This window comes from Schistosoma mansoni, assembly GCF_000237925.1.
Source record: "Schistosoma mansoni, WGS project CABG00000000 data, chromosome 3 unplaced supercontig 0044, strain Puerto Rico, whole genome shotgun sequence".
Lineage (NCBI taxonomy): Eukaryota > Metazoa > Platyhelminthes > Trematoda > Strigeidida > Schistosomatidae > Schistosoma > Schistosoma mansoni.
The window spans coordinates 2,124,242-2,146,698 of record NW_017386006.1 but is presented as its reverse complement, the minus strand read 5'-3'; the positions used below and the strand labels follow the sequence as shown (position 1 = coordinate 2,146,698).

The following is a 22,457-nucleotide window of genomic DNA, read 5'->3' as shown; positions in this document are numbered from 1 at the left end:
CTTTTCTACAACTATCGCTGACGGTTTGCTGCGTGCTTTCAAGAGAAAGTGTGAGAATGTGGAATAAGAATATCTGAGGAAGTGCCGCGAGCGGGCTACCCAACACCATGTTGGTGAGGTACGATTTTTCCATGCTCAGACCGGCTATCAGGTGTTTACTCACCTGCCTCTTGAGTCGCCCTCAAGTAAAAAGTAAAGAAGAGTCTACTTCAAAGGTAATGGTGAAAATCAAGCAAACCTGAAGAACTGCTCCACTGCCTGCATAAAATAATAAGATACAAAATGGAAATACATAAATGCAATTGATAATTGTTCCGTTCATGTAAGTGCTTGGCCTCCAGAACGGATTGGTATTCTGGAAGGGAATAAACATAGTGTAGATATCTTGTGCACGAAGAACCATGAAAACAGCAACAAAAAACTCTTTTGTAATGCATATATGTAAAAGGGTGAACTTGCTAGAAGTTGGACTCTTTAACAAAATCGATCAAGTGCATGACCTTGAGCCAGTGATGACCGCTTTTTACAACTAGGTGCGTAACCAAGGGTGCATCAGAGTAATCCACAAAACGGAAACGAATATACGGTTAAGAAGCAAAAAAATTGTGTTGAGTATGCGGATCAAGTACAGTTGTGTCAAATACTCTTTTTACGTTATTATTAAACCGAGAAAAAAAGTATATATATAAGCTATTGACATAACATGTCTTTTTTATAACGCTAGTGTTAAGTTCCAGGGTTTTGTATGGGCCACTAATAATAATTGGTTTAACGTTAACATAGCCACGATAGTCATATCGTCAGTTCAATGTTATGATTACTCAACAGTTCTTTTATACGTTGTGTTTAAAATTAGGTATGTGGAATCAACGCGGCTAAGATAGTAACCTTACAGTAACGTACTGTACCATATCTTCACGGTTATTGATTCTTAAATGTCAGAAATTTAAAAAAAATGATGAGAACTTTAATAAGTACTTGACCATAGTAATTGTATCAAGCTACTAAACATATCTTCGACCGAAAACTTTTAGAATTAGTTCGTATGGTATATATGTATAGCCAGTATAGTTAATTAACCAGAAAAAGAAATTATAAAACTCGCCTGGGTTGCTTTTTGAATTCGTTGTATTTGCCAGTGTAAGTTGTACGAGTTTGAATAAAATCCTCAGCCATCGTTTCGGAATACCTAGCTTATGTGTCCAGTATTTAAAAAAAAATATTTAACATAACACTTATATATCAAAGGTAAAAGTTCTGGGGAGTTGTATGTGAGGCGGAATGAAGAAAAAAAGTTATTTTTAAGTAGATGCAGGGTCTGATTAGCTACGTGGTTAGATTTATCCTGCAGTCGAAACTGTCAACATCCTTGACTGACTAATCGGATGTAAAGATTTATCATCTTTACATTTCGATTCCATAATGGATTTGTCAGTTAAACGATCTAACAACACGTATGGTGGTTCATGATCTAGATAAGCCGGCTTTAGCCTATCAATACTTACTGTGTCGATGTTTCCATGTTTTTCTATCACGAAATATTTAGATTTTCTTGAGACGACTTTGAAAGGACCTTCAAATGGAGGACTGAGTGGTGCTTTTATTTTGTCACATCTTATCCAGACGTGCGTGCAATTGCTTAGGTCTTTAGGTATATATACGGCGCGCGATTGTTCACGAGTATTAATCGGCTTAAGTTTAGACATGTGATCTCGTAGTTGATCTACATAATTTTCTAAATTAAGTTTTTGACTGTTAGTATTAGGGTTAATAAATTCACCTGGTAGTCTCAGAGTTGTTCCGAAAACCAGTTCCGCAGCTGAACACTGTGCGTCAGTTTTGACAGATGTTCGTATTCCCAACATAACTAACGGTAGGAATTCTGTCCACTGATTGGGGTTTGAGTGAGATATAAGAGCGGTTTTTAGCTGACGGTGAAAACGTTCTACCATCCCATTAGCCTGAGGATGATATGCAGTGCAGCGTATCCTATTGGAGCCTAGAAGTTTAGCCAAGTTATTAAATAGTTCGGATTCGAATTGCGCTCCTCTATCCGTCGTTATTGTTATAGGTGTACCAAAAATGGTTACCCAGTTCTGCATGAAAACTTTGGCTACTGTTTCCGCTGTGATGTCCGCTATCGGGATGGCTATAGGGAATCTGGTAAATCGATCTATGCATGTAAAAAGATAATTAAAACCGCTTGAACGTGGTAAAGGACCTACCAAGTCGATATGCACATGGGCAAAACGTGCATCTGGTTGCGAGAAAACACCTATGGGTGAATTTGTGTGACGATTTATCTTTGATTGTTGACATGCTGAACACTCTCTAACCCATTTGTGTACATCCTTCTGTAAATTCGGCCATATATATCTGGCATTGATTAGTTTTGTTGAAGCTTTTGCGCCAGGATGAGACAAAGAATGAAAGTTATTATATATCAACTTTCGCATACTTTTGGGAACGAAAGGTCGCGGCATTGCCTTGGTCGTGTCACAGTAGATTAGAATACCATCGACAGGTGATGGGAACTGTTTTAAATTAAGACTTGAATTGTTTGTTTTAAGCAGGTTTTGTAATTCTAAATCCTGCTCCTGTTCGTTTCTCAACGTCTCGAAGTTTACTGTAGACTGCTGTAGCACGTTTATTTCTAGCCTAGATAAAGCATCTGCCGCCTGATTGTCCTGACCTTTGACATGTCGGATATCGCTTGTGAACTGTGATATATAGTCAAGGTGTCGGACTTCTCGAGGTGAGTATTTATCAGTTCTCGCTTTTAGTGCATTCGTTAGTGGTTTGTGATCCGTAAAGACTATAAATTCCCTGCCTTCTAACATGTGTCGGAAGTGTTTAATGGTTAGGTAGATTGCAAGAAGTTCTCGCCCGAAGGTAGAATACCTTGTCTCTGCTGGAGCGAGTCTTTTTGAGAAGAAAGCAATTGGTTTCCAGGCGTTTTTAACCAGTTGGTTAAGGGTACCGCCTACTGCTTTATCAGAAGCATCCACCATCAAAGCAAGTGGGGAAAGAGAATTCGGATACATCAACGTAGTTGCTTGAGCTAGTTTATCTTTAAGCTGTTTAATAGCTTCGACAGCGTCAGAAGACAGTTTGAATTCTTTTAGTTTTCCTTTTAGTGAATCTGTCAAAGGTTGCATTAATTGTGCACAACCTGGTATGAATCTGCGATAAAAGTTAATTAGACCTAGAAAACTTCTCAGTTGTGTTAGAGAACTAGGTATGGGATATTGTTTAATGGTGTCTACTTCTTTTTTGACCGGTTTAATCCCTTCTGGGCTTATTGTGTGACCGAGAAATTCTAAAGTTTGAACACCGAAAACACACTTACTTTAATGTATGTTTATTCCATGTTCATCCAGTCTTTTTAACACTGTTTTTACATGCTGTTCGTGTGATTGCAAATCGGGGCTGGCAATTAACAAGTCGTCTATATACCCCTGCGCAAATGGCATATCTCGAAGTAGATTGTCTATGAATCTTTGAAATGTCTGTACCGCATTTCTCAGGCCGAATGGCATGCGTATAAACTCGAATAAGCCAAAGGGTGTTGTAATAGCTGTCTTGGGGATATCTTCATCCGCCACTGGGATATTGTGATATGCCCTGACTAAGTCAATTTTAGTGAATATGTTCATACCCTGTAAACCGTTTGTGAAATCTTGGATATGCGGTATTGGGTACCTATCTGGTACGGTTTGACGGTTGAGGGCTCTGTAATCCCCGCACGGTCGCCAGTCACCTTCATTTTTCTTTGGGACCATATGCAAAGGGGATGCCCATTGACTATCAGAGGGACGGATAATACCCAGTTGTAGCATATAATCAAACTCGGTCCTAGCGATTTTGAGCTTATCTGGTGCTAGTCTCCTGGGTTTTTCAAAAACCGGTGCACCTTCGGTTTTGATAGTGTGACTTACTTTTAGTTTGTCTTTAGAAGGCTGTGGGTTTGGTTTAGTTAAGTTTGGAAATTCCGCGAGTATATCTTGGAATTTCGCTGTTGTTACTGGAGGAGTTTGAATCAAGTTAAGAGAGCTGATGTGACTTTCTTTGCCTTTTGTGTAATACGAAGTTTCTTTTAGTGTTAATCGCCGTCTCTTGGTGTCAACTAGAAATTCGTATCTCTCTAGAAAGTCCATCCCCAGTATTGACAGATCTAAGTCGGCTACCGTGAAAACCCAAGGGAATTGCCTCCTGAACCCCAAATCTAGGGTTAAGTTTTTCTGCCCAAATGTCGCAATTTTAGTTTTATTTGCAGCTTGAAGTGTAATTGATGATGTTTCTCGACTAATCTCAGTTTTATTTTGAGGGATGATGCTAAGAGCAGCGCCAGTATCCACCAAGAAATTCAAGCCAGAGTTTCTGTCTCTAACATAAAACAAGCGACTGTTTTGGCGCCCCTCCTCAGTCGTCGCGACCTGGGGAGGGGTTACTCGTTTCCCGCTGTCTTAGAATTATGCTTAGGCCAGGCGCATGGTTGTATGCACTTGGTTGAGTTGACACCAAACTTCCAGTGGTACCAACAAAACTGCCCAGGTTGTCTGGACATTTGTGACCTGTTTTGTGACTTGGATCGTGGTCGTTGTGGTGACCTGCTCCTGTTTCTATGACCCATTTGCATTCTGGTGACAGCCTCAGTGAGACTCTTAACACTCGCAATGAGTCCTTCTATGACGGGGTCTTTTGCTGATTCTACTTTTTGTGTGTGATTTATTGTGCCTGGTCCAGTTGGAGGACCTCTCTCCATTATTCTATCGGCTATACGCGCTAAATGAGATAATGAGGTTTCAGGATCTTGTGCATCCAAACAGTGTTGGACGTAGCATGGGAGAGCTTGTATCCATCCTTGTTTTAGGACTGCTTCACCCACCGTGTTATCACCCATTAACACTTGGAGGTGACGCAAAAACTGTGACGGCGACCGATCACCTAGTGTTTCACCTTGAAAAAGTCTTTGGATTCTTTGACTATCTGATAATGATAAACGGTTTATTATCTCTCGTCTTAAGATGGTGTATGGTTGTGGTGATGGTGGATCTAAAATCAAGTCACGGACTTCTTTGGCAACTGAAGGAGGAAGGATAGAACATAAGTCTCTATAGCGAATCCCTTCAGATTTGATATTGTGTCTTGTGAAATAATGCTCTAGTTGAGCAAACCACAACTCAGGATCACTACGATCAAATTCTGGAAGTCGGGATTTCGTAGTTATAACAGTGTCTATCACCACTGGTGACAAATCCTCCAGATTATGGGTTTCTATTGAGTCTGACATGAGGTATGTGACAAATATAGCAATAAAGTTAGCACGAAAAATGGTTACTATAACACGAATAACTTAAGATAATACGGAATAAACTAGTTATATACTCAACTTAGTTTACGGATAATCCGGTCTACTTTTACGATTAAGTAAAAAAAAAGATTAATAACAGAAATGAGGTTAAATTGTGTTCAAAAAGGGCTCACCACTTTCGTGCCTATAGGTAACTCTCGTGCTATTGATAGAAGAAACCAGAGAAGTAGTGAATAGGTCTTTATTTCGATCTTCGCGCAGTCACAGTGGAGCGTGGGATTATCTGTTCAGACAAACAAAGGCTCTCAACACTCCATATAAGATAGTAGGGAATATAACGCTTACAAAAGGTAAGGAAGTGAATGAATACTTGAACAATACTGTTTTAGCATATGCTTGGTTGTTTGGGGTCAACTCTTAACCAACCAACCTGAGCTGTTACATGCTAACCCAAGAATCAATACAGTACGTTTCCTCCTGGTACCGTTCTACGTCAAAGACTTTTGGTGGCAACTCGAGGATCAACGATCACTTCATGTTCTGGCAAACGCTTCGTCCTACAATTGCACGTTTCGCGATCAGTCCCACGAACGAAACCGCTACGTATCGAAAGAGTAAACCCTTTCTAGCGGGGGGCTCCTGTAGTGACCGGCCAGTCTCGATAAGAACACGATTGGAATAACGGAAACAATTATTATTATTGTAACCAAATGTACCAGAGATTGTTTTACTATATTCGTTTAACTGTATCAGTTTCACTTCTTGTTCCGCTATCCGCCTGGTTTTATCGAGCTTGCTCGCGCACTGCTTATTCGCTTGTACTCTTGGGCACGTCTCGGTATTATTTCGATACCACGAGATCGCCAATAAATATACTTGATCTGGACTAGTAAAGCCTTCTGATTTACGGGCTATCAAGGGAACCAAGTCGTTTTTGGACGCGTAATCGAATAGTAGTGGTGATCATAGTCCGTCCACGACTCGACATCCACTACAACCGTTTGACTCGATGGGCAGAAGCAGTACCTATTATGAACATTACTGTTGAAACAGTGGCCGGGGCCTTCGTCGAACGATGGGTAGCAAATTTCAGCTGCCCTTCAACCATCACTACAGACCGTGGACGCCAGTTCGAATCCGGACTTTTCCGTTGTCTGACCACACTATTAGGAATCACTTGCTTTCGAACGACCGCCTACCACCCACAAGCAAACGGGTTGGTAGAACGCTTTCACCGACAGATAGAAGCTTCGCTATCAGCTGCGAGCGCCTCATAGTTGACCGACGCTCTTTCACTCATCCTACTAGGTATTCGCAATACAGTGAAAGCTGACATTGGATACACTGCATCTCAACTCGTTTATGGAACTACACTTCGACTACCAGGAGAAATCGTGGATCCTTCATCTTTTTCAATGAACGTGGATCTAAACTCCTAAACGAACGGGCATACAAACACAATGCATTCGCTTAAACCTGTTTCCACTCGACCGCAATCAATTGATGTTTTCGTTCAACCTGACTTACGATATAGTACACATGTCTTCATACGTCGAGACTCACATCGATGACTCCTCGAACCAGCATACGAAGAAGCCTTCGAAGTTCTTCAACGTGAACCTTAGTACTATATAGTCGGTAAGAACGGCACTAACGTTAGCATCAGCATCGATCGAATCAAAGCGGCGTATTTAGAAGGAAATCCTATACATGTCGATTTTCCTTCTGTACAATCGAACGACACGGCTCCTACACTCGTAATACCTCATCGGACAGCCAACACGCACGTCGATACCTCGACAGTATCTAAAAATAAACTTAGAACAACGCGTTCTGGAAGAGGAGTAAGATTTCCAGAACATTTAAACGACTATTGCACGTAAGAGACTAAATAATATTTTGATTTGCCTCGATTTTCTTTTGCATTGTATATAATAAAAAATTTACTATGCTTATACATTTGTTCCCCCAAAAATATGTGTATGTTCAGTGTTTTTCTTTAAATATAAACCCGAAAAAACAGTTCTTTAAAAGTCATTAGCCAGTTTGGATCAGTCACCTTTCTATATATTCATAATCTATCAAACACATCTTTTAACCTCCTCACTTCTGAATTCGGACTTCACTAATGGGCACGATTCAATTATAAGTGTTGCTGGCAAAGTGTTTTCAAAGTACAATACCTGTAGTATCTCCAGTGACAAGCTGGCACTTCAGGAGGATATGACACGACTTCAAAGTTGGGCAGATGACAACGGACTTACCTTTAACATTTGAAAGTGTAAAGTAGTCCATTTGAGATATTTTAAAGACCACAACTACAACTTAAGAAACTCTCCTCTAGAGGTACCCCACGTTGAAAAAGATCTAGGAGTGTTGGTACCCTGTGATCTGAAGTCTTACACTAACTGCGACAAAAGTGCCTTCCTAGCAAACCTTACACTGACAACGTTGAAGCGTACTTTTTTGGCAGTTCGACGGTAGGACTTCCCACTTAAAATCCACTGTTTTATCCGACCCTACTTAGAGCATGGAAATATAGTGTTCTCTCTCTCGCCCCAAAAGGATAAATGTAAATTTTAACGTATACAACAGCGAGTCACGAAGTCAATTGGGGGGGCCTCAAATTCAAGCCTAATAAAGAAAGCCTCAGTTCACTGAATCTTCATTAATTACAGTATGGGCGTATTAGAGGTGACCTTCTTATGACTTTCAGCATTCTAAACACCTTTGGATATCCCATTGAATGCCTACTTAGTGTCAGTCCCAACATAAACGTTAGGGGTAACACTCAGAAACTGGAGACTCAACACAGCAGAACAGACTGTAGATAAACCTTCTACTACTTAAGAGTAGTCAAATGTTGGAATTCGCTGTCATCTGAGCTAGTTCAGGTGACTTTCCAGGAGTTCTTTAAGAGAAAACTTGGCATATTCTTAAGGACTAAAGATAGTATCTTACCGTGATTTACCAGCATTCCTCTTTCCTCTTTCACCATTAATATACCTAGGTTCCTACCTGGAGATATCGATGATCCACTGCTACTAGATACGGAAGCCTGGTAAATGAAAGCTTCTTCTATTCCGTCCAGAACCATTTGAACCGTTTAGGGAAGAACAGTATTTGCGTGGGAGATTTGTCTTCACAAGGTCGTGCATAATGCTGCCTCTCGTACTCTCAATTTTGTTGTCGCCAGTTTCAGTACGATATAATAACTAAGTTTTAAATTCAAAAGACTTTAGATGTCTCTGGTTACACTCCTGAACATAGGTTCAGGGAGAGTAGGTTCTGTACCTTAGTTTAGATTTAGTAGATGGGATTTTCAGTCAGATGGATGGAATTTCGATTAAATCATCGTCTGGAGTTCTAACTTTAGTTTCCGGGGGTCACGTATTTTCAACCGACGAAAAACAGCAGCTGCAGGTATGTAGCTTCTATTTATGAACTTTCAAGGAGTCTGCCAGAGCCGGGTACATGTATAGCGTTCGTATGCCTGTTAAAAACGAAGAATATATTGAAGCTTCGATTCGTTCGGTAACGGAATTTTTGATCTAGCGTGTTAGTGTCAAATTATTTCCTCTAGGATGAGATTAAAGCTCACAGTTAGTGTGAATGACGCCGGGGACCCAGTTGCAATACATATGAGTACTCCAAAGTATGATTGCTCATATGACATTTCTGAGAGTTTTCTGGACCTTCCAGATTTATCTATAAGTTTAACAGTACAGAAACCGAAATTAGGACCAAGGTATAAATAATATCCATTCTTACTTTTTAGTCCGGAAACTGCAAAGTATCTAGAGAAACTCGAGAAGCAACGCGAAGAAATGGCTCGTGCTGAGCAAAGTGACAATCGTTCTTTCTTTGCTAAATATGTAAGTATTGGTGTGGGCATATTTTTTATAGACCCGAATTTCCAGAAATGGGTTTAGCACATCCTCTGTTACTAGATCCTCTAACGGTGCTCTTTGTCATTTGTTTCAGGGAAAAGGAACTAAAGCCTTTCACTTTCCACAAAATATCGCGCATAAATTCTGCATATCGTCTTGTCACTCTACCAAGTACAGGATCCTACCTGTCTTCGTAGGTGCACTGTAATTAGAGTCATCCTGAGTTTTTATCTACTCTCCACGATGGTTGGACTCGACAACCTGTCAAACCATTTGTTGTTGTATAGACATTAGCCAAAGTTTTGCGATCCTGCGAATGAAAAAATAAGCTTCGACAGAGTTGACTGTTAAATATCAAATCCATTGTCATAATAAACGATAGGCTTGACTGTAGTGACCGAAAAGTTTCTACTCCAATAGTAAGTGGTCGTACTGGATCTCAGTTGTGAATTCTTTTGTTTAGGCCAGAGGCCAAGTGAAGTCTCATAATGAAAAGTGTTTGAACTGTTAACCAAAAGTCGAACAATATATTTTGTTTTCATTAGAATATAACCTGTTGAAATCGATATTTCATTGCAGTAGTAATGGTGAGAGACCATATTTTGGATATTAATTTCTGAAGCTTTTAACACTAGTGATCTAACTCCATGTAGTCAACATAAGATGCCAATACCATGTTTGTTAGTAAAAAACCCTTGTGGATCACACCTAGTTAGGAGAATTAGATCTTCAGATGTAGACGATTTGGTTTTGATTCCTAAATTTTCTGAGGATATCCTCAGATGCTCAGTGTAAACAGAAACAAATAAGTGGATAGCCAAGTTTATTTTGTGATTAGTTGTACTTGCATCGATGAATTAAATCAGTTCAAAAACAACACAGTATTCATTTTTTTCAAACACTAAAGGATTTTGATCACTAAGATGGCATTAGTCGCAAATATGGTTTGATGTAGTGAGTACCTTTACTGTTTATTGTTTTAAAACAAATTTCATTATCTAGGTTACTCTCGGAGGAATTAATTCACTGTTATACATAACTTCTTCGTTTCTAGTCTTTAATTTATTACACCTTATTTACACTTCGTTCGTTTTCACACGTCTTAGCTAACTTTTCTCTCCTGAACTTTTTCTGCCTTGCACCTGTATAGTGGGTATTGTTTATGATGCCCTGCAACAAAGTTTCAAGATCTCAACCTGTAATAAGTGCTTAGGTGTTTTCTAGTTTGACTCTATATATACTCAGATTCATACTTTAAACATAATTAGGATACTATTTACCTTCAACTGTCTCCTGTAACTCAAAAAAATTAAATCCGATTTCAATGCTTCCTGGTGTATTAAGTCCCAAGTACAAGTCATACAATAGAATTTACTCCGACGTACAAATACAACGTTTACTGCTGCGTTTTTATCGATCGATATAGCCTGTCTCATTGAAACTTACCAAGTGGGAGACACCTGCTTTAAAACTTACTGTTCCTACGCTATAAGCTCTCTTTGGTTCTCGTGACGCAAGTTAACAGAATGGATAGTCTTTTTAGTGCATTGCTTCTACAAGTAGGCGCTAGTTGCTTTCACTACAGACCTTCGTGTATATTTGATAATGAAGTTGCCAGTCAAGCTATAAAAAATAACACGAACTACACTTGCCCAACCATTATTAACCTGTGCTCACAACCAAAGGCGTCACAAATTATGGGTTCATGGTGTTTACAATTAAATTAACCATATGAAGACAGATACTAATAATAAACTCCCTTAGCTGATCTGTCACGCAGCATATGGCTTTATCCCGACAACTCCGTAGTTTTGCCAAGATCACGTATAATATCTTTCAGTCATGACTGCAGCGGCTGAACACAACACGTCCAGTGACAACTCTAGTCCACAGGATTAAATCTAAGACTACAAACATATGTTCAAAAGCCGTATACAAGCTTTGTATTCAAATGACGATATTCTCCATTAGCTCGGCAATCTGTATGTCATTCAGAGATTAGTCATTACTTATTGATAACCATTCCACTCAGCTATATCACCGAACTTTTGGTTTAAAACAGTTGTAAATTTAATACTGGAGTCGAGATATGTGCATTATTCATTTAATTGATGTTTCATCTTTTCATTTATCTAAATGATTGATTAGTAATTAACTTATAATGCTTCCTATTTTTTCATTGATTTTAGTGGACCTACATTATTCCAGCAGTTTTCTTATTTATTCTGTTCTCCAGTATGCAAGATCCTAATGCACCTGGAGGAAATGTTGGAGGTGGTAATCAGCAGTAGACGAAAACTTAGTACAAATCAATCCATAATACTATTTAAGTATTTTGTAAATCGTGTTTAGTTTTAACGATACTTGTATGTTTATTTTATATGTTATTTTTCATTTTGTTAATATAAAGTTTTGACTTGACATTTATTTCCGTTAAATGTTTACATAAATCACTTGTAATTTGCTCAGTCATAAGACAATTTTAATCTCACATTTTAAGGGCGGACAAAGAGTGTATACACCTACGCCATAGTGATCGATTCTGGGCCATGTCACCCAGAGTCTACAACAATTGGTTATGATAGTCGCGCGGACCCAACCAAGTAGTCTGCATCTATCAACATGCCTCAGACTAGGGACTGATGCCACGTTTTTGTTTGACCGCCCCTAACTTTCTTATCAGATTTAATATTTATAAATAATTGTCATTTTTCAAAAGAGATAAAAATGTGTGTTCAGCACAATCACTATTACTTCAACAATCAGGTGTTCATGTAGATTACGTTAACATTTGTTCAACGTCTTTTTGAAATAATATTGGTGAGACTGTGATTTGTGGACGACCTTAGAACGACACCTAAGTGACCTTGAGAATGTCCACCTACTTACTAGGGTTAAATGAGGGTTATAAATTAGCATCAATTTACACTTGTACATTAGATTTAGGGTTTACATCATAAGCTATAATGCCAAAATGCTATTTAGGCAAATGGATGGACGAATTTCACACAAAAACCCAAGATCTGTTACCTTGAATCTGATTGGTTCATCTATAAATCATGGTCTTGCTCTTTACTTCACTACTGGGTACAAAATCAGCACGGTTTTTAGGAAATGGTTCCAAACAGCCATCAGGCCCCGATACTATATCTTGCTTTAACTGTGCCATTTTATTCTCCAATTTGTCTAAACTTGGTTGGTTACATCCCCGTTCTGCCCCTGCGTTTTTTTAAAAAAAAGTAGTTGATTCATAAAGATAAACTTTTTGTGCTTTTAAGCTCAATCAAAGTAATTGTAACGTATTGTCTACCATGGATGCTTGCGAAAATGAGTGAAAATAAGGTGAACACTTTGGGGATATAGTGATAGCCATCTGTTTATAGTCACTAATAAAATATTTAAAACGATTAGTCCCTTTGATAAATTTCAATAATGCAATAAGACGAAGTTTATCAGAATTATGTGATATATTCGCGCAATATATTTCGAACAATCTGATTACATATACTTGTTAAGACCTTTTTATGTGGAAATTAAAAGGTCAAGTAGATAGGTTAAGGTAAGCCGTAACAAAGAAAGAAAATAAATAAAGTACTAATCAATATGTCTAGGAAAGGAAGTTGGTTGTTCTTCTCTTCACATGTAGGAGGAATGTTCTTTTGACTTGTGTTGGGTTCTTTTAACAAGCGGTTCACATTTATCCTCTATAATTGTGATGTCATCAGCGTCAGTCACTCACAACGTATCGTTTATACAGACATCTTTTGAATTGAGTTGTCAGCTAGATTTTCAACATATCCCATAAAAACACCATCCAACAACGGTCCTAAAGGTCTACTCATATCTACACCCAAAATCAGTTGTGGAAGTAGTGCACTTAGCAATAATTTCCTAGCATATCAGCTAATTATAAAAAATGGATCTAGCACAGGTGTAAGTCCGACCAAGTTACTTGCAGTATTTGAGGAAAATTATGAAAGGAACTCTCACGAAGTACTCCGTCACCCATCTACAACTTTATGATGACCATCCAGCAACAGCCTAAATTGGACACTAGAAGTGTACACTTTAATTCTGGTCAAAGCTGTTGGAACCGTAATAAGCTTAAATCAACTAAAGGCGGCATAACACGATAGTGTCCAAACCACAAGTCGTTCATTTATGTTTGCCTGATATTCATCACTTGACTAGTGGAAATAGATATGGATAGTTCCCCCAATAAGTGCGCTTGTCCTAGTTGCTAACACCAATATACTATTATTAACCACAACATACATCTTGTAATTAAGGATAAATATACATGCATAAGCACAACAAACTGAGAAGTATACTTACGCCTGTTACCATCATTCTCCATCCAACCTTGTCCTGGGAAATCCCTTCCAGTTGTTATCCATCCTTTTCTTATCTGCTTCTATTTCCCGGCGTAACGTGTTCTTTGGCCTTCCTCTTTTCCGCTTTCCTTCCGGATTCCAAGTTAGGGCTTGCCTCGTGATGCAGTTTAGTGATTTCCTTAATGTATGTCCGATCCACTTCCAACGTCTTTTCCTAATTTCCTCTTCAGCTGGAAGCTGGTTTGTCCTCTCCCATAAAACGCTGTTGCTGATAGTATCCGGCCAGTGAATGTTGAGTATTTTGCGTCAATCCTCAGAAGAAAGAGGAAGGGGGGGGAGTAAGCAGCCTTGTGTGACTCCGCTCTTTACTTGCAATTCGTCTATCAGTAGTCCTCCATGCATCATTTTGCACTGTAGTACATCGTATGAGTCCTGGATAGTGTTGACAATCTACTCAAGGACTTCATACTGTTGAATAAAGCCATTAATAATAATAATAATAAGTTTCCATAATGTTCTCCCATAAACACTGTCAAACACCTCCTCATAGTCGATGAAGTCGATGTTTAGTAACGAATTCTACTCAACTAATTGTTCAACGATGATCCGTATTGTCGCAATTTGGTCTGTGCACGACCGATCCTTACGGAATCCATCCTGTTGATTTCGAGATTGAGCGTCTACTGCATCTTTCATTCGGTTCAGCAACACTCCGTTGAAGACTTTTCCTGGTACTGACTAGTATGATGCCTCTGAAATTCTCACATTTGCTCAGATTTCCTTCCTTTGGTATGCTGATGAGGTATCCTTCTTCCCAGTCCGTCAACACTTGCTCATCCTCCCAAATCTTCTTGAATAGAATGTGAAGCATGTTTGGAGTTACTTCAATGTCTGACTTCAGTGCTTCAGGTGGTATAATGTCAGGTCCTGTTGCTTTCCCAATCTTGATTTGTCTGATGGCCATCTTGATTTCTTCGACCGTTGGCGGAGTGACATCTATAGGTAGGTTTGTAGGTGCTGTTTCAATGTCCGGTAGACTCAATGCAGCTGGTCTATTCAGCAGTTCCTCGAAGTATTCTGCCCATCTTTTCCTCTGTTCTTGAATCTCAGTGATAGTCTTTCCTTCTTTGTGCTTGACTGGTCTCTCTGGTTTACTATATTTACCTGATAGTTCCTTCGTTGTATCATATGGTAGTTTCATATTCCCTTCTCTTGCAGCTTTTTGTACTGTCGTTGCTAGCTCTTCCTAGCATTTCTTCTCAGCTCAAATTGTCATCTTCACTTACTTGTTTGTTTCTGTGTATTCAGCTTGTGCCTTGACTCTCTCTGTTCTTGTTCGACTGTTGCTAATTGCTATTTTCTTGTTCTTTCTTTCTTCAATCTTGTCCATGGATCCTATAGAGATCCATTCCTTATTATGATGCTTGTTGCGACCCAGAACCTCCTGACACGTTGAAGTTAGTGCTTCTTTTATCCCTTTCCAGTTGTCCCCCATCGTAGTTTCTTGTTCTTTCGGTAGATCCTGTAGAGCTTGGAACCTGTTGTTGAGAGTTATCTTGAATTCGTGGAGCTTGTCAGTATCTCGAAGGAAGGCTGTATTGAACCTTTGTAGTGCTGTTTGTCCAGTTGTCCAGTGTTTCTTTAGCTTCAGTTTCATCTTGGCCACAATCAGGTGGTGATCTGAAGCTATGTCAGCTGCTCTCCTTGTTCTCACATCTTCCATTGTCCTTCGGAATTTCTTGTTGATACAGATGTGATCTATCTGGTTCTCTGTGGTGTGGTCCGGTGAGATCCATGTAGCTTTGTGTATGCGTTTGTGTGAAAATATTGTGCCTCCTATAACCAATTTGTTGAATGCACATAGATTTGCAAGTTTCTCCCCATTTTCATTTCTCTCTCCTAGTCCATGTCGTCCAATTATATCTTCATATCCTGTGTTGTCCACTCCAACTTTAGCATTTAGATCTCCCATCAGGATGGTGAGGTCCTTTCGTGAGCACTTCTCTATAATTGATTGCAGCCTTTCATAGAACTGATCTTTGTTGTGGGTGGGTGCATTACACTGGATAACATTCATTGTGATTCCCTCCTTTTTTGTTTCGGGTGATGCTTTGATGATTCTGGATCCATGAAATTCCCATCCTACAATTGCTTTTCGTGTTTCTTTGAACATCATTAGAGCAACTCCCTGAGTGTGTGGAGCATTTTCCTCTTCGTGACCGGAGTACAGTAGCATCTCTCCCGTATCTAGCGTTTGTTGTCCAGCTTGTGTCTAATGGGTTTCGTTGATTCCAAGTACTACCAATTTGTATCTCCTCATTTCCATTGGTATTTGACTGGTCTTCCCGGTCTCTCACATTATCCAGACGTTCCATGTACCTGTGTTGATTTTTGCACTGGTCATTAGAAGGGGCATCGGCCTCGTGACTTTCGAAGAATCTCGGCTTTCATCATGAGGCGTCATAATTCTTCCTTCAACTCAGGGCAGAGTTTGAATGATTTCAATTGTTTTTCTGGTTAGCGTTTTTATAGCGTGTTAGTTTTCTACGGGATGGGGTCGCTAACCCCATGCCCAACCCTCCTCCTTTGTGTGGGCTTGGGACCGGCAGTGAATCTGTAAGAGCTACAGGCGGAGTTATTAGTTACTTAATTTGAGTAAATTAATTTATTTAGAAGTAATAATTAACGTTACAAACTGTCATCTGGAAATCTATTCAGAACTGTGTATATCTTAATAGTATGTACACACGAAACAACAGGATTAAACCAAGAACTTTTACAAACTGTCTTAACCAGGTTTGAAATAGTTTGCTCACCATACTGGTATTAGGCGATGAACTATGGAGTCAACCATACTGATTAAGATACAACCATATCAGTGTTATTCGATGATCATGTTATATGTCATACTGACAAATGCATATTACCTATTTATTCCAAGAAACCTGAAAAATTAGAATGTATTATTTAGTTCATTGAAGTTGTGAGTAAAAATCAATGATAGGTGAGAAAATTTCTCTTAAAATTTTGAATAAGTAACTAACACACAATTTTAGACAGTTTAAATCACTGGTTCATTGTTTTTTTGTTCAACGCCACTGTGGTGAATTCTAGGACTGCAACTGGTCAGTCTCTCATTGGCATATGTGCATACTGTGCGGATGCCTCGATATGCCTTAATTCACAAGCATCATAAGCAAAGATGGATAGTGGTTAGCAGCGGAATCCAGTTTGACGCGCGTTTCGTCCTATTCGGGACTCGTCAGCTGGATGTACCTGTATCTCAGAGTTGATGTTCACTCTGGGACTTGAACCCAGTACCGTTCGCTACAAACGCCATCGTGTTATCCACTTAGCTACTGAGTCCTGATAGCCACTTGCTTGTGCAATGGAGTGAAGTTATATTCACTTGGTGTTGTAATAAAAACTTTAGAGACGTGTCAATTTGAATCAAGAACGTAACTTCTAGGTATTTGCGCGAGATTTACCTATCGTGTATTACAGTAGCTTACCTACACTTGAGTCTGTATACGTTTAATTTTGTAAGGCCCTTCAACGCAATGGTGTTTGAAGCGAAAGGTACTGGTTTCGTGTCCCAGAGTGGACATCAACTCTGAGATACAGGTACATCCAGCTGACGAGTCCCGAATAGGACGAAACGCGCGTCAAACTGGATTCCGCTGCTAACCACTATCCATCTTTGCTTATGATGCTTGTGAATTAAGGCAATATCGAAGCAATACGCACAGTATGCACATATGCCAATGAGAGACTGACCAGTTGCAGTTCTAAGCATCAATGGGAAGATTCAAACAAACTATGCTAAATGAATTACTAGTGATGTATAATACAATAGATTGTTGTGTTCTTTGAATTGGATTATTTGTTTGGAAATCATTCAATTTCTATTTATTGACGACAAAATTAGTTATACTTTAGAGTCGAACTGACGATATCGTCTAGGAAGACAATAAACACTTCATAATTTTATTTCTTTTTGACACAGTTAACGAAATACATTCAACACTGTTATATCGATTGGGTGAGTGCTTGCCCAATTGTTATATCGAATGAGTGCGTACGTGCCCTGTTTGATATAGGATGTGATGATCCCCACCATTCAGAGTGGAGTGAATTATCGTTCGGGTCAATAATACACAAAAGTAGTATGAGCAGTCTTGAGTACTTATCAGTCTTACCTTCTGTTTAACCCAGCCAGTTAAGTCCAGAACACCAATAACATCCTCTGCAATATGGATCATTATTCTCAAACATACTGGGTTTATATTACCAAACAAAGTGACCACATCGTAGCATAAAATAGAAGGCAACATTTGTACAAGACTTGGCCAAATGTGGCTGTGAATAGGGGGATCAGTAATCAGTAGACTGGAGATAACTAAGGAATGGCAAATCGTACAGTATTAGTCTATAAATCAAAATAAAGCTTATAATAAGAGAGACACAAATATGGATACTTTAATTACTTAACAATTATACAACAGGAAATATACATATCATATTGGTCCATAAATAGTTCTCAAAGTTACCATTAATAATTCTTCACGGGATACAACAAAAACAACCATGAATGTACAAATATGGTTTATTCAAATCATCTTTTAAATACAAACTATCCCACCAAAAACTTTTTTGTTTGACTTTTCACACATTTTGGTGTATCTACGCCTATAACTCTTGATGCTTGTGAGATTAGTCCAAACTTTCAACTTAAAGGGGTCTTTCTTAAGATTCTGTCATTTTGTTGTTTGATCCTGACAGAAGGAATTTCCATCTAGATTTCAATAACTACAGAAATAGTTTTGGAAAATATTATCAAACAGAGCATTGATTTGGAATGATTTATATAGTAGACAGATATTTGTCTAGTTCTCTTTGATGATTAAATCCTGTCAATCAGTTTAAAATATGGTCTGCACTCTAATTCCTTAGATATTACGTGTACAATATTTAGATGTTAGATGCCTTTAAAAGTTAACGTATTATTACATTCTATGTATTTGTGAAAGGCTTTTACACCACAGAGAAAGTCATATAATACTTCAGAAGGTGGCAAGTTCATGAATTATCAAGGATATTCAAAGACTCCTGAGTAATAACACGAATTGACTGAAGTTAAGCACATAAACTATTGGCTAGTAAACTAATGATCTGAAGATTAAGAGCACCCGGGTTGACCTAAAATTCTTGGGTTCAATCCCTAGTGGTTTTATGGTTTCAAATTTCTGAGTAGTCTCAAACGTTGACAGAACTTCTATCCAGTATTTTTGTGTTTTCAATGATGGTCTAACAAACATCGGCTCATGATGTAAACTATATAATTCAATAACCCGCATATACTAACTATAGTAAGAAGAAAAATAGACTAAATCAATTATTCTCATCTGTATAATTGAAATCATGAATTAATTGAAGCTAGACCACTATGGAAAATCTGGAAGGCCGTTGCGTCCTATTGTGGGGCTCCTCATCAGTGCTCATGCACGACCTCACCTCGCGAGATTCGAACCTAGGACCTATCAGTCTCGCGGCAGAGCACTTAACCTCTAGACCACTGAGCCGGCCGGCATCCTATGGTGTTAATCTCTAACTTCAACCAATCCACGAAATTGAGCGACACATCCACCAATGTCTTCAGTGAGTTGATATCTCCCAAAAGACCTGGTTGAACTCCACTGGTCACTGCTTCTCACTAGAACTCCAGGAAATACCTGATAGTGCCAGTCACCAGTGAGCATATGATCATTAATAGAAGGGGGTTTTTGTGGAGACTTCAGTAATTTTATATGGTTGAAATCATGAGTCAATTGAAGCTAGACCACCATAGAAAACCTGGAAGCACTGCTTGATGGCCGTTTCGTCCTATTATGGGACTCCTATAAATATAAAATTACTAAAATCTCCACAAAACACCATTCTATTCTCTTCTAACATAATTTTAATTTTCTAAATTATTATGTTTTGTTTTTCTCATTTTATCTACGATTCACTTCAGATTATCGAATTAGTTTTTGGTCACGACCAATCCTTTCATGATAACTTTTTATCCAGTCCCCGTAATAATAATAATAATCTGTTTGATTTCTGAAATTTTATGGGAGTTTCTATGGCGTTTATTATCAAAAATATACGTAAAACATTTGTATTATACTTTACTCAGTTTTCTGTTTTATTATTGTAATTAAAAAAAAGAAAAAAAATCTATTTGAAAGCAACAACAACAAACACACAACGTATGATCAAAAAGAAATATCAATTAAAAATTATACAGATTTTTTAGAAAAGGAAAAAAACAACCGATTTGTAAATAGTAAAAAGTTGATATATATACTTGCTAATATTATAATATGAAAGAAGAACTAACTTTTAGGTAACATTGTGGTATGGTCTACTTATATCCATATAAGTAGTATATTGTGATGATCAGACATAGAATGTATTTTGACAGAAGATCGATAAGGAAAGAACAGGAATAAAGCGTAATTGGTAGGAAAATGCATGAATAATGAAATCACAGAAGACGGATTGATATTTGCAGAAGGAACAGTGAAGATTGAGACAATTAATTGTTATTTTGTAAATTAACTGTTTACTGTGTGGTTATTAGAATTTAATGAAATAGTCTGTAATTTGTGCTTCAATACATTCGATTGTGCCCACCCAGTGTTCTTGTTTATCACGACAGTATCAGTCATTAGTCTTATATATTAGGTAATTTACCAAAGTACAGTGTAATAAATTTTTAAAAATATTTTTTAGTACATATTATACATTACCCACATGATGCTGTCAGAATTGTATGATTATAAATGGGAATGATATTTATAAATGAGAAAGTAATTTGTAAAATTGAAAAAAAAACCAACAACAACCGGGAAACTAAACATAATTTATACTGAACTATTAATCGGTTTATATAATGTAATAACATTAACTTGATGATAAGTATAACAATAAATAGATAAATAGAGAAAAAAACAGTCACCCATTCAAATCGTTTGATGTGATAATGTTGTTTGTTTGAAATGAAATGAGAAGATGAAAAAGAAAATTATTACTCCGCAATCAATATATACTAAAACAAATATACGAATGTATTCAAATGATATGAAAACGAACACAGGAAATGGATGAAGGAAATTTGTAGTATAATGAAAGTATTTTACGAATGGTTTTACGGTTCTTTTTTCAGCTTCATAGTTTATTTGAAAAGTTACTATTGTCTTTTATGTTCTTTTCAATTGTGTGTATAAATGCGCATAAAACTCCTAATGTAGTTGCACTGATCGAAAAATAAGGAGATCTACTTTCGACTTTAAAAACCTATTAATGAGTGATCCCCGAATGCTCTGGTACGGCCGAGAGTGGGGAGGGTCCACCCTCTCTCCGATGGGTTTCGCTGATTCCAAGTATTGCCAATTTGTATCTCCTTATTTCGATTGCTATTTAACTGGTCTTCCCGGTCTCTCACATTATCCGGACGTTCTATGAACCTATGTTGATTGTTACTCTGGTTGTTAGAAGGGGCCTCGGCCTCGTGACTTTCGAAGAATCTTGGCTTTCATCATGAGGCGTCATAATTATTCCTTGAACTCTGAGGGAAGAGTTTAAATGGTTCGAATTATTTATTCTGGTTAGCATCTTGATACCAAAGTTGTTTTTCACGGGATGGAGTTGCTGACCCCATTCTAAAACCTTCTGCGTCGTGCGGGCCTGGGACCTGCAGTAACCTTAGAAGTGCTACAAATGGAGTTATGTTATTACTACTCTCATTTTATTGCAAAGTAATTCTTACCTTTTCATAATGTTGCATCGTATATACGTAATCACATGTGTTTTCAATTCTGAATAATACAGAATACTTTAAAGTACTTATCCGGCCTTTCAAATGTCGTGTTTACAGTCCGAGAAACATGTGAGAATATTGTATGAAACACACAACAATTGAGTTCATGAACTTACAGTTCGTACAGCATAGAAATGAAAATCATGATAAATATTACTAAAAGTAACTACAGAGATTTAGTAAACACTACATTATACCTCAAAAAGATTTCAAGGAAATGAATTTAAGTCATATTAATCGTTTATGACCAAATATTTTACATATTGTAGTGAACAAAACACGAGTGGGGACAATCGAATCTATTTAATCACAAATTACAGACTATCTCACTAAATTCTGATAACCATACAATGAACAGTTAATTTGCAAAATAACAATCAATTGTCTCAATCTTCACTGTTCCTTCTGTAAATATTAGTTCATCTTCTCTGATTTCATTGTTCATGCATTTTCGTACCGATTGCGCTTCATTTCAGTTCTTTCCTTATCGGTATTCTGCCAAAGTACATTCTATATCTAACCATCGCCATATACTACTTATATGGATATAAGTAAACCACACCACAATATGAGCATCACAAGTTTTAAGACGGTATTAATTGATTTTAGGAATTTCGAATGCTTTAGTTACCCCTAAACAAAACATTTGAAAACATACATACATATATATCTGTGGTTCATTATTTTCATGATTTAAATTCATTTAAAAATCTCTTTTGTTAATGGAAATGTATGACAGAAATACAACTAATTTAGTTTTTAGGTATCATTACCATGGTGGGGGTCGATAGTTTCAAATAAACTGAACATTGAGTAGAAAGTTAGTAATGGGAAAATTTTTTTGTTATATCCCAATGAGTAGAAAAATTTATATTTCTGACATTTGGTGAGTAAAGGTAAGCTTCTTCGACAAGGTAGATAAGTAACTTGGTAATGATTAATACAAACTAAATTAGTACAAGTTGAGCAAGATGCATAAGTTCTAAATAAGGAGTACACGTGCTCTTCAGTTCCTTGAACAGCAGCGATTGTATAATGAATTTAACTCTTGA

The 22,457-nt window shown here is 37.8% G+C and overlaps 2 protein-coding genes across 2 annotated transcripts; one reads left to right on the top strand and one right to left on the bottom strand.

Moving 5' to 3' along the window:
• Positions 1-4,447: 4,447 nt before the first annotated feature.
• Positions 4,448-5,293, bottom strand: Smp_167720 (hypothetical protein; the record flags this gene model as incomplete). The annotated part of the gene is made up of 1 exon (XM_018791474.1): positions 4,448-5,293. The coding sequence occupies one exon, from the start codon at positions 5,291-5,293 to the stop codon at positions 4,448-4,450; it is 846 nt and encodes a 281-aa protein (XP_018645417.1).
• A 3,170-nt stretch (positions 5,294-8,463) lies between these two features.
• On the top strand, positions 8,464-11,625 carry Smp_083970 (hypothetical protein). The gene is made up of 6 exons (XM_018791473.1): positions 8,464-8,595; positions 8,628-8,737; positions 8,768-8,848; positions 8,878-9,062; positions 9,093-9,189; positions 11,394-11,625. Exons 2-6 carry the CDS (start codon positions 8,645-8,647, stop codon positions 11,493-11,495), a joined length of 558 nt encoding a protein of 185 aa, XP_018645416.1. The 5' UTR covers positions 8,464-8,595; positions 8,628-8,644; the 3' UTR covers positions 11,496-11,625.
• Positions 11,626-22,457: the final 10,832 nt, after the last annotated feature.